The 13,591-nt window shown below is 38.7% G+C and overlaps 1 protein-coding gene across 2 annotated transcripts in view; it reads left to right on the top strand.

Moving 5' to 3' along the window:
* CPSF3 (cleavage and polyadenylation specific factor 3) overlaps nucleotides 1-13,591 on the top strand; it is a 65,817-nt gene that overhangs the window by 24,593 nt on the left and 27,633 nt on the right. For both annotated transcript variants that reach the window (XM_036751473.1, XM_036751474.1), the window contains 2 exons: nucleotides 1,134-1,292; nucleotides 2,653-2,799. In XM_036751473.1, coding sequence (XP_036607368.1) covers nucleotides 1,134-1,292; nucleotides 2,653-2,799 — 306 coding nt within the window. The remainder of the gene's footprint in view (nucleotides 1-1,133; nucleotides 1,293-2,652; nucleotides 2,800-13,591) is intronic.

The following is a 13,591-nucleotide window of genomic DNA, read 5'->3' as shown; positions in this document are numbered from 1 at the left end:
TGGTGAGCTTATCTTGGGTAGGACATGATGAAAATGATGTTGGAGTTGAAACCAGGCAGAGTGGCAAATGAAGAAAATCCAGTGTTGTTTCCACTGTACCACACTTGGAGAACCTGGAATAAATTGTGATTTTTTCTTGACTTAAGTATGATTCACATTAAAGTGGTTTTTTTTTTAAGTTCTTAGTAATAAGACAGTTCATTCAACAGTATTTAAACTGTTTCTGATTTGGATGGTATCACAGTTTGATTTTTCAGGGAAAAAATTGACCACTATAACTTTATTGTTTAACCCTTTCCAAGAGGGGAAGGAAGAAGAGACAGAACTACATTTTAAGTGTTGTTTCTGAACCATTTTTGTAGTCTTTCTCAAATTAACAAGTCACTGTTTTGGGGGGGATAACATTCGCTCGAAATTCAATGTGTCTATAAGAGAAAAAAAACTCTGAAAAATACATATTAATAGTCTAGTCATTCTGAAATTGAAATCTAATTACTGTTTCGAAGTTCTTTTCAAGCCAGTGGTTATTATTACTGTTATTTTTTTTCCTGTTCTTTTTGTTCCTTCTGTATTTCCTTCTCATAATTTGCAAGGCTTCCTTTCGACCTGTGAAAAACCAAAGATTAGTGTATTGGTCATCGTAACATTATTATTGACCTAAAGAAATAACTAAATTTGTACTTTATAGGCCAGAAGTTCTTATGTGAGCTCTATAGATATACAAAGGTCTGTAGATAAATTTCAGGGGTCTGTGAATTTGAAAGGGAAAAATATTACATCTTTATTTTTGTCAATCTTTAACCGAAATTTAACATTTCCATAAATTTATTTTATGCAATTAAAAACACAATTTGGAGGAGTCCATGGGCTTCGCTTATTGTCAAAGGGGGTCCATGATGGAAAAAAAAAGTTTTAAGCCCCCTTCTCTGGGCAATCCCTACCATTCTTGCTCTTAAATTGTTCATAAGCTTAAGAACTGAAATTTGTTGATACTTGACTGGTCATCAAGGCTCATATATCTTTTAGTGGTGATTCATTTCATCCAGCTTGCTATTTGATACACTCTTAAAAAACAGAACATCCTTTATCAGACACTAATGATTAGCATACTTTTTATATCTCTTTTCTCTCAGAGCATGGATCATTTTGATGACATTGGCCCAAGTGTTGTGATGGCTTCACCAGGGATGATGCAGAGTGGCTTATCCAGAGAATTATTTGAAAGTTGGTGTACTGATAAAAGAAATGGTGTAATTATAGCAGGATACTGCGTCGAAGGAACACTTGCCAAGGTCTATTATGCTTAAGCTTCGCATTGTTTTTAATCATAATATGTATTTATAATACACATACAACTTTTCCTACTAGGTTAAATTAAGCCTTATGCAATCTCAATTCATTTAGTTGCTTTTCCAACGTAAAGACACTTACCTAGTGTGCAGATTTCATCTCAATGAAGTAATCAGCCATGCATTGTGGGGACAGTCATGAAAAATATGTTTCATCCTTCTAATCATGGCTGGAATCATTGTCTTTCAACTCTGTCAACTCCCACAAAATACATTTAGTTTACGTAAATGAAAACTTTTCCTGAATTTCTAACTTTGCTAGCAGTCTGTTGTATCAAAAATCCTGAAGTTAAAAACATTTTACATTTATAAAATGGGTTTGAGTTATTTTTTTAAGATAGAAATAGATTCTTTTCAGAACTAACCTTATAAAGGATGGTTAAATTCTTAAGTCGCACTAAAAACCAAAAAAAGCTGCTTTATTCCATAGTGTACCTAAAGTATGGTAGTGGCTTTAGTCCTGGGCCCCAGTAACTGAGGGTTGATAAGTATAAGAGGAGAAAGGTAATCTGCTCTCCTTTTCCTGGGCATAGGCATTGCCTCAGGGGGAAAAAATTAACTGGCAAAGCTTGTCTTTAGCATCGTCCCACTCTGATATCTATGTCTTTCCCACTCCCTTCTACTAATGCTCTTTTACCGAGGTTTACAGTGTCATCAGATTGCCTTAAGATAGCATTACTCCCAACTGTGAACTTACCCGGGCCTGCTGCACTTTCCAAAACATTGCATATTTCAAAGTTTACCTAGTTTACCCACTGCATTAAAACTCCCAGTCCATAAGTATTGATGATGTCAACTGAAAGGAAAGCAATCTGAACTAATTCCTATTTTTGTGAAAATGGACAGCAATCTCTTCTTGACATCTGCATTTTGAAAATAATACTTTAATACAAATTACTCTATTTGTTAAGAATTCAGCCAGTGTAAGGGAAGATATTTCAAGTTAGGGAAGTCACTATATAGCCGTGTCTGACCTATCAGCTTCCTTAAAATGTTGCTGCTCTCCATGCTTTGTCCCTTCCTTTATTTCTGGACTCTTACGTTTCCTTAGCTCTCATGACAGCAGCAGTGAGGGCCTTGGGACTAGAATAGAAACTTGTTTATTACTTGTAAGTTAGGGGCCAAATGCCTGCCTCTCTGAGAAAAATAACTATGCAGCATTTATTCAGTTAATGATAGTATATTTTTTGTGCTAGAAAATCCTAATGATGGCACAGAAGTTTATAAAAAGAGAAACAATGTTAACTGTGTTTTCCAAAAGTAATTTTCGACTATATGTATCTTCTCTTTTTTGGTCTAATAGCATATCATGTCTGAACCTGAAGAGATCACTACCATGTCTGGACAGAAGCTGCCCCTGAAGATGTCTGTAGATTATATTTCTTTCTCAGCTCACACAGATTACCAACAAACCAGTGAATTTATTCGAGCTTTGAAGCCTCCCCATGTGGTTAGTGACCATTTCACTTGTGCCTAAATTGTTTTTTTTTTTTAATTCACTAATCATTTAGCAATATAAGCCTGTAGGATAATATGACAAGGCATTTAGGGTGAGATGAAGATAAATTGTAGAATGGTATTTAAGAGGTCTAAGATTTAGATACCTACAAAATAGTATAAATAACATTTATTCTCTATTGGACTTAGTTTATTTGGTGTTATCTAAAAATAGTGGTACATCAGTGAATCAGTCAACAAGAATTTATTGAACACCAGCACTGTGCCTCTCACTGTAATAGGCACTCAGGATACAAAGACAAAAGGTGAAATGATTTGCTGCTCCCAAGGAACTAATATTTTCTTTGGGGATATAATATGTACATATGTGTGTGCAGAATAAATACAAGATAAATACCGGCTAGTTAAATACATTATATTGGTGGGGAGGGAAGTGGTATTTGAACACTCTTGAAGAATTGTAGACATTTCTGTGAAGCTGGAGTTGGAGGGGAGTGCACTATAGATAGAAGAGATGGCAAGTACAGAAACATGGAGATGGGATTTGAAATGCCATGTTTGAGGAACAGATAGAAGGACATTTGGCCTGGGTTATAGAATGTGGAGAGAAGAGTAATATATAATGAGGATTGAAAGATAGGTTGGGAACAAGTTGCAAAGGATGTTAAAAAGTTAAACCAGGGATTTTATATTTATCTAAGAGGCAATAAGATAACTGTTGTTTATTGAGTAAGAGAGTGAAATGGTCAGATCATGTTGGCAATTTGTGAGTGATGATTAGAGTGGGGAAACACTTGAGGCAGAGAGACAAACCTAGGAGGCCTTTCCAGTAGTCTGGGCAAAAAGTACTGTGGGTCTGAACTATGGTGGTGATTGCAATGAATAAAGAAAAAAAGTCAGATACAGAGGTGTTGTGGAGATAAAGATGGTAAGATTTGGCATTTTATTGGGTATGTGGCATGGGAAAGAATGAAAAGTCCACGTTAATGCTGAAGGTATGAACTTGGAGTTTGGGAGAATGTTGATGGCTTCAGCAGAAATGGGTGCCTCAACAAAAATGGGAAGTTAAATACAAAGGAATATAATTAATTCAATTTTGGACATGTTGAGTTTAAGTTATCTCTAGGACATACAGGTTGAAATGTGTACTAGGTTGCAGTACTGAAACTCAGAGGAAAGACTAGAGCCAGATATATAAACCTAGGAGTCATTTGCATAATGATGATAATTAAACTTTTGTGAGTTAATAAGATCACTGAGAATATATATATATATTCAAGAAAAGAGGGTTGAGGACAATGTCTCTAAGGACATCAACAGTTGTGATAAGGTAAAGGAGATGATGATCGTGTAAAGGAGTCTGAAAAAGAATGGTCAGAGGGGACCCAAGAGAAATCACTGTCACAAATTCATAGAGAGAAAAGACTATCTAAGGGGAGAGGGTTTTCAATAAAGTCAGACAGTAAAAGGATGAAGAGTGAGAAAAGACCATCGTATATGACAGTTAAGAGATAGTTTTGAGGATAGTCATTTCAGATTGAAAGCCAGGTTGCAAAGGGTTGAGGAATAATTGAGAGAAGTAAAAATGTTGACATCTTTTTCTAGGAATTTGGCTGGTAAAAGAAAGGAAAAACATAGAATGATAGTAGGGGATAGTAGGGTCTTTAAAACTCCCTAAGGAGGGGTTTTTAAGAATTAGGGATACTTGAACAAGTTTGAAGATGGTAGGGATGGGACAATTAGATAGAGAGAAATTGAAAATTGGAGGGGGCCAGAGGTGGTAATTGAGAAATTATGATAGAGAAGACCAGAGGGGTTGGGATCAGGGGCACATATAGAGAGTTTCTACCCCCTCTTCTTTTACTGTGACTCTAGGTCACTCAAGTTCGAAGGCTGTACAGAATCAGACAGGACTGAATTTGATCTTTAGGCCATAGTTTGCCAACCCCAGATTTTGAACTCTGAAATGATGCTAATCATACAGTAAAACATAGATAATGTTTATTTGTGGTTTTCTAAGTCAATAATATGCAGCCTATAGGGAATCATTTCTATTTGAGTTTGACACTGCTGTTCAAGTGGTAACATAGGTTGGTTCGGGAGATAGAGCTCTAGTTCTGGAGTCAGGCGGACCCTAGTTCAAATCCATCTTCAAGCTGTGTGACCCTGAAAAGTGTCTAATATCTATGAACCTTAGTGTCCTCATCTGTAAAATGGGGATAATAATAGCACCTTCATTGTGGAGTTGTGAGAATAAAATGAGGTATAATATTTATAAAGTATATTGCAAACCTTAAAACATTATATAATTGCTAGCATTTATTATAGTCTCCTATTCTTCCAACTTTTCTTGTATCCCACTCCTTCTTAACATATTCTTCATCTTTACCTCCATTTAACTGTTTCCTGCTCTATTTTTTTTGATTAATTTATTTAATATATTTAGTTTTCAGCATTGATTTTTCACAAGAGTTTGAATTACGAATTTTCTCCCCATTTCTACCCTCCCCACCACTCCAAGATGGCGTATATTCTGGTTGCCCTGTTCCCCAGTCAGCCCTCCCTTCTGTCACCCCCCTCCCCTCCCATCCCCTTTTCCCTTCCTTTCAAGATAAATTTCTACCCCCCATTGCCTGTGTATCTTATTTCCCAGTTGCATGCAAAAACTTTTTTTTTGTTGTTTTTGAACATCTGTTTTTGAGATCCAGATTTTCTCCCCTCTTCTCTTCCCACCCACCCTCCCTAAGAAGTCACGCAATTCAACATAGGCCACATGCGCATCATTATGTAAAAACCTTCCACAATACTCATGTTGTGAAAGACTAACTATATTTTGCTCCTTCCTAACCTACCCCCTTTATTGAATTTTCTCCCTTGACCCTGTCCCTTTTTGAAAGTGTTTGTTTTTGATTACCTCCTCCCCCATCTGCCCTCCCCTCCATCATCCCCCTTTTTTTATCTTCCTCCTTCTTTCCTATGGGGTAAGATACCCAATTGAGTATGTATGGTATTCCCTCCTCAGGTCAAATTTGATGAGAGCAAGATTCACTCTTTCTCCCTCACCTGCCTTCTCTTCTCTTCCTACAGAATTGCTTTTTCTTGCCACTTTTTTGCAAGATAATTTACCCCATTCTATCTCTCCCTATCTCCCTCTCTCAATATATTCCTCTCTCATCCCTTAATTTGATTTTTTTTAGATATCCCTTCATCTTCAACTCTCCCTGTGCCCTCTGTCTATATGTCTATATATACATATACACATACCTATATACATATATACATACATAGATACACATTCACACACACACACACACACACACACACACACACATATATATATATATATATATGCATACTCCCTTCAGCTACCCTGATACTGAGGTCTCATGAATCATACACATCATCTTTCCATGTAGGAATGTAAACAAAACAGTTCAACTTTAGTAAGTCCTTTGCAATTTCTTTTTCTTGTTCTTTTTCTTGATTACCTTTTTATGCTTCTCTTGAGTCTTGTGTTTGAAAGTCAGATTTTCTATTCAGCTCTGGTCTTTTCACTGAGAAAGCTTGAAAGTCCTCTATTTTATTGAAGGTCCATATTTTGCCTTGGAGCATGATACTCAGTTTTGCTGGGTAGGTGATTCTTGGTTTTAATCCTAGTTCCACTGACCTCCGGAATATCGTATTCCAAGCCCTTCGATCTCTTAATGTAGAAGCTGCCAGATCTTGGGTTATTCTGATTGTATTTCCACAATACTCAAATTGTTTCTTTCTGGCTGCTTGCAGTATTTTCTCCTTGACCTGGGAGCTCTGAAATTTGGCAGCAATATTGCTTGGAGTTTTCTTTTTGGGATCTATTTGAGGAGGCGATCTGTGGATTCTTTCAATTTCTATTTTACCCTCTGCTTCTAGAATATCAGGGCAGTTGTCTTTGATAGTTTCTTGGAAGATGATATATAGGCTCTTTTTTTGATCATGGCTTTCAAGTAGTCCAATAATTTTTAAATTATCTCTCCTGGATCTATTTTCCAGGTCAGTGGTTTTTCCAAGGAGATATTTCACATTGTCTTCCACTTTTTCATTCCTTTGGTTCTGTTTTATAGTATCTTGATTTCTCATAAAGTCACTAGCTTCCACTTGCTCCAATCTAATTTTTAAAGTAGTATTTTCTTCAATGGTCTTTTGTACCTCCTTTTCCATTTGGCTAATTCTGCCTTTCAAGGCATTCTTCTCCTCGTTGGCTTTTTGGAGCTCTTGTGCCATTTGAGTTAGTCTATTTTTTAAGGTGTTGTTTTCTTCAGTATTTTTTTTTCTGTATTTTTTTGGGTCTCCTTTAGCAAGTCATTGACTTGTTTTTCATGGTTTTCTCGCATCCTTCTCATTTCTCTTCCCAATTTTTCCTCTACTTCTCTAACTTGCTTTTCCAACTCCATTTTGAGCTCTTCAATGGCCTGAGACCAGTTCATGTTTTTCTTGGAGACTTTGTTGTAGGCTCTTTGACTTTGTTGACTTCTTTTGGCTGTGTGTTTTGGTCTTCTTTGTCACCAGAGAAAGATTCCAAAGTCTGAGACTGAATCCGAGAGCGTTTTCACTGCCTATCCATGTTCCCAGGCAACTTACTTAACCCTTGAGTTCTTCAGTGGGGTATGACTGCTTGTAGAGTAAAGAGTACTTTGTTCCAAGCTTGAGGGAATGCGCTGTTGTTTTCAGAGCTATTACAGCCAGCTCTGCCACACCAGCACTCCTCCTTCCCCAAGAACCCTCAACCTGGACTGGACTTAGATCTTCAGCAGGCTCTGCACTCCTGCTCTGATCCTCCACTTAGTTCCTCCCACCAGGTGGGCCTGGGGCCAGAAGCAACTGCAGCTGTAGTTCTGTAGCTGCCCCACCTCTGCTGCCCTGGGGCAGTGGTCGAACAGTGAACTCCTTTCATTCTGTCCCCCGCAGCTTTTCCCACTAACCTTCTCTGTTGTCTTTGGTGTTTGTGGGTTGAGAAGTCTGATAACTGCAGCAGCTCACTGATTCAGAGCGCTGGGGCCTGCTCCACCCTGCTCCCAGTCTGGTCGGTCCTGCCACAGCTGGCGCTGGGCTCAGCTCTGCTCCACTCCCAACTCTGTGCATGGTAGACCTTACCCAGAGACCATCCAGGCTGTCCTGGACTAGAGCCCTGCTTCCCTCTGCTATTTCATGGGTTCTGCAGTTCTCTGTTGTCTTTGGTATTTGTGGGTTGAGAGGTCTGGTAACTGCCACAACTCACTGATTTAGGGCGCTAGGGCCTGCTCTGCCTGGCTCCTGGTCTGGTTGTTCCACGCGGGCCACACTGGACTCAGCTCCCCTCCTGCTCCCAGCTCCGTGCGCGATAGACCTCACCCAGTGACCATCCAGGCTGTCCTGGGCTGGATGCCTGCTTCCCTCTGCTGTTTTGTGGGTTCTGCAGTTCTAGAATTTGTTCAGAGCCATTTTTTATAGGTTTTTGGAGGGACTTGGCGGGGAGCTCACACAAGTCCCTGCTTTCCAGCCGCCATCTTGGCTCTGCCTGTTTCCTGCTCTATTAAACTGCCACCACTCCTCTGCCCTCCTTTTCCTCCCTTCCCAACTTTGACCCTGTAGCTAATCACTTCTACCATACATCACTTTTACTTTTCTGGTCTTGTATTCCCGTGCCATACTCCCTGGGAGGTTACTGCAATTATCCACCCTGCCTGCTCCTACTCATATAATGTTGAATGAGGCTGGAGAAATCACCCAGTTGGGCTGAGTGTATCTTGTACAGATTTGTTATCTAATCTCAGCCCCTCAGCACTACCAGGAAATCCTCTTCTCATTCCCACAGAGGCTGTTTCAAACTGCTTTCCTCAAGCTTCATAGACCTGCCTCAGGCAGCCTCCCAATCCCAGAAACAACTGGTAACTCCCTCCCTTCCTTTGACCTGTTTTGTATTCATTTTATGTGTACGTGTGTGTGTGTATGTGTGTACAAATACGTGCCATCTTCCTAAATAGAATGTAAACTTTTTAAGAGCAGAGATTGTTTCTTCCCTTTTGGGGGGGAGAGGGAGTGGTCTTTGTATCTTTAGCACCTAGCACAATACCTGGCACGTTGAAGGTGATTTGGGGAAGAAAAAGGGAATAAGCACTAATAAGCACCTACTATGTGTCAGGTACTATGCTAAGTGATTTATATATGTATTATCTCATCTGATCCTCACAACAATACAGGGAAATAGGTGATTTCTTTTGATTGGAATTTCATTTTCTGTGTTTAGAAGTTCTGGGCAGTTCTCTTTTATTATTTCCTTAATTTTGCTATTAAGATTTTTTTTTTGGTCCCATTGTGTTCTGGGAGACTTATGATTCTTAGGCTGCCGTTATACATCCTGTCTTAGAGATCAGTATGTTTTACTTGTATAGTGAGCACATTTTATCTTAATGTTACTTTTTTTTGCTTCCCTTCTTCTAGGTTGTCCTACACTTCTGTGTGTTTGCATCCCCAATCCATTGTTCTTTGTTTCTTTGGTGAGGCTTGCCATTATAGATTCCAGTTTTCCTCTTTTGCGCGTTATTTTTGCCTTGCAGGACATAAATCCTATTTTTATAATTCTCATTTCTCTTTTGAACTACTCAGGAACAGCATGTTATGGTTCATGTTCTCCTCAAATTCTTCTCTGCTTTATCAAAGTTAGATCATTTTCCTTCATTTTGCAGTATTTATTCATAGATACCTGAACTCATTTACTAGATCTGGAGAAAATGTTTCTTCTGTTACTGTTTTCTTATTGCTTTCTTATTGCTTTATCTGTTTATGTTCAAGGTCTTCAAGTTTTCTTCCTCTTGAAATCTTTGGTATTTCAACCTCCTCCCCTCCCCTTTCCCCCTTATTACTCATTTCCTGTATCCCTCTCCTTTGATTGTGATTTCTTTGAGGGCTAGATCTCAAAGCATCTAAGCCTCTTTCCATGCTGGGTAATTCATGGCTCACAAGCCTGGGTCTCAGCCCCAGTGGACTTTTGGGTGCTTAGAATTGGCCCCAGCTGATGTAGTGCTCTTTCCCTCAGCTTCAGTGGAGTGCACAGCTTCTGACATGCACTGGTGACCCATCCCATTCCTTCTGATTCTCAGTTCTCTGGCTGGTGTAGCAGTCCAGAGCCTATTTTCCCAGCACCACCAGTTCATAGATTTGTAACACTGGTACTTCCACATTTCAGCTCTCAGCAGGCTTTTGCTCCTGAAGGGCTGTGGCCAAAGTGGCTGTTGAGCCCTGAGAAAGCTTGCCCAGCTTAAGAGCTGGTGTCTCCGTGGTACTAGAAAGAGGCAGATGATTATGGGGTTTGAGGGTGGATTTTGATGTAAGCTGGTGTTGTGCTCTTGAGGCTGCTAGTGTGGCCTTACCTCTAGTAGTGTAAGAGGTGAGGGAGGGATGATGAGCGAGTTTGGGGTCAGTAAGCATCAGTTTCTGGGTTTTTAGGTTGTATTTTTTAAATCTTCTTTTAGATTCTGGGTATCCTAGACCTTGGAGAGAGCTGAAGTTGCTTAATCTTTGGTACATAATTCCTCCTTTGATCCTCACAACAACCCAGGGAAATAGGTGCTATTATTATCCTCATTATATAGCTAAGGAAACTGATGCAAAGAGAGATTAACTTATCCAGGGTCACACAGCTCTTGTGAAAAGTCAAGTTTGAACTGTATCCACTGTGGTATCTAGCAGCCTCAGTTAATTGATTCATTAATAAATATTTGTTGATTAAGAAAATAAAGTATGTTCCCAAAATCTTAGTATAGTTTTAAGCTACTTAGCACTAAGACTTTTTTTCTGTCACCTTGCAAGACCCATCCCTTAAGAGCTCCCTTTTCTTCCCTATTCTGTTCCCCAAAACTCCTTAGTAAGCTGACTAAAGATCATTTTTCCAAACGTATTACACATTACTCTCCTTAATGCAACTGTTTCAATTCAAGTTAGCCTAATTCCTAGACAGGTACGCTTTTCCTCAAATTGATCCTTAATGTGGCAATAACCACAGCATGTACTGTCAGGTGTACTTGCCCCGCACTTTTTTTTTATGCTCTTTTGAGTATTGTGGGAAAAGTTTATTTGTGATGTTATAACAGACACTAAGTTCTTTGAATTATGTTTTTATATGACTTATTATTATTAGCTCACGTTTATTTAGTGCTTTAAGATTTATTATTGTAAGATTTGCATAGAGATTTCTACACAGCAACCTTGAGAAGTAGGTAGTGCAAGAATATTTTATGGACAAGTAACTAGAGATATGCAGCAGGGTCCTCCAGCTAGCAAGTTGTAGAAAAGGGATTCAAACCTAGATCGTAATCCTAGAACTTGGAGCTGGGAGGAAGCCTAGAAATCATGTAGTCTGACCTCGTCTTACTGACAAAGAGGGAGAACGCCAGAGCTTAAATGAATTAGAATCTTTTGTTTTTATTTCCTCTATGTACAAATATATTTTTCCAGTTTATATTGTACCCCTAAATTTTTACTTCTGCTGGAAGGGACCTTAGGAGCCATCTAGTCCAATTCATTTTACATAGGAAAACAAAGGCCCAGAGTGGGTTAGTTACTTAATCATCTGAGTCGCATAAGTAAGTGACAGAACTGGGATTTGCTTCTCTGATTCCAAGTCTACTGCTCTTTCCAATGAACCATATTGTCCTACCATTCTCCCTTTAATCCTCCCTCCCAAAAAATGGCAAAGAAGAGAAAAAAAAAAAACCCAAAGAAGGAGTGAATGGAGGACAGTAGTCCCTCAGCACCTTCAAAATTGTGTGAGCTCCAGCATAGACCTTACTCTGATTCAGCTGCTTTCCCTATCTTCTTTGTTTTCAGTAGGGACATTTATATTTAGTTGCTGACCTCAAAGTCATGAGGAGCCTGTAAGATCAGGAAAAGCTTTGTGTAGCAGGTCTCACTTGAGCAGAGCTTCTAAAGAAACAGATTCTTAGAGGTAGAATTGAGATAGGAAAGCATTTCAGGCATGAAAAACCGCCATTATAAACTAAAGAGATAGGAGATGGGTAACAGTGGCACCTGGCAGATAGGTGGGGCAGTAGATAGAGCACTGAGGCTGGAGTCAGGAATACCTGAGTTCAGATCTAGCCTCAGAGACTTAATAGCAGTGTGCCCCTGGGCAAGTCTCTTAACCCAGTTTGCCTCAATTTCCTCATCTATAAAATGAACTTGAGAAGGAAATTACAAACTACTCCAGTAGGTTTACCAAGAAAACTCCAAATGGGGTCACAGAGTTGCACACAACTGAAAACGATTCAACAGCAGCAATGGCAAAAAGTCAGTTTTGTCTGGTCAGAAGGGGCGGCAAGATAGATAATCTATAGTAAGGTTGTGAAGATTAGCTGGTTTGGTTGTGAAGAGTTTTAAAAGCCAAACAGAGGAGCTTATATTGAATACTGACTTGCCCATTAGGAAAAATCACAAGATGCTTTGGAAGTGGAGAGTTAAGGCAGGGAGACCAGTGAGGAGCTTATTGCAATAGTCCAGGGAGAAGTGAAGAATTTCTGAACTAGAGTAATGGCTGTGGGCATAGAGAAGAAAGAAACACATGGAGGAAATATTGTGGAGGGGAAAATGCCAAGATTTGGTAACTGATTGAATATGTAGGGTCAGGGAGTGAAGTGTCAAGGATAATGCTAAAATTGCAGTGCCTGGAAGAATGGTAGAGCCCACAACAAAAATACAGAAGTTTGGAAATGTGGAGGACTAGGAGGACCACTCAAGTAGTTCTGAGTTTTCCGTAGGCTGCATGGTATAGTGGTTAAAGCACTAGATCTGGGTTCAAGGAGGCTTCAGTTTAAATCACTTACTAGCAAAATGATCCTGGGAAAATAACTCCTTTCTATGCTTTAGTTTCCTCAGACATAAAAGGAGATTGAACTTGAAAACGTGTAAGTTCTCTTCTGCTCTAGGTCCAGATTTAACCTATTAAGAAACTTACAGAACTTAAATAAATCCTACTATAAAGTAATTTTCAAAGAAATTTAAAAAAAGATATAAATAAATGGGGAGATATCTAATATCATGCTGAGACTGCTTTCAAATAATGTGTAAATTTACACTGCCAATAAAATTACTAAGAAAGTGCTGTATAGAATGAGACAAAAAAAATAACCGAATTCACATGGTAGAACAGAAGGTTATAAATATGCAGGAAAATTACGGAGAAAGGTAGGAATTTAGTGATTTTGGCATAACCAGGCCTCAGATTGTCTAATAAAGTTATAAATATAAAAACTGTATGGTACTGGATAAATAGAAAAGTTTATCAGTGTAATGGATCAGGTAAGTAAAATTCAGAAGCACACAGGAATTTCATCTTTGATAAATCCCAACATACATTAAAATAATAGGGAAAGACTGTTCAATAAGAATTGCAGGGAAAACTAGATAGTAATCAAGCAAAAACTAGTTTTGAAACAGCATTTATACCATGTGTCAAAATTTATTCAAAATGAATAAGCTAAATATAAAAAGTTTCACTATTAAAAAGTAAGAGGACAAGGAAGGATGTTACAGTTAGATTGGTGAATTCCTACCCTGCCATGGCATAGAGGAATTGTGTAAGACCAAATAGACTACTTGTATATAAAACAATATTACAAGAGAAAATAACTTTGAAAGACTTTAGAATTCTAATCAATACAATGTTCAGTCATGATTCTAGATGGTCAGTCATGAAGCATGCTACCTACCAACTGACAAGCCAGTCAAGGTGCCTTTTTCTGACATGGCCAATGTGGGTATTTGTTTTGTTTGAA

Source organism: Trichosurus vulpecula, chromosome 3 (genome assembly GCF_011100635.1).
Source record: "Trichosurus vulpecula isolate mTriVul1 chromosome 3, mTriVul1.pri, whole genome shotgun sequence".
Lineage (NCBI taxonomy): Eukaryota > Metazoa > Chordata > Mammalia > Diprotodontia > Phalangeridae > Trichosurus > Trichosurus vulpecula.
This window is presented reverse-complemented; position numbering and strand designations above follow the sequence as displayed.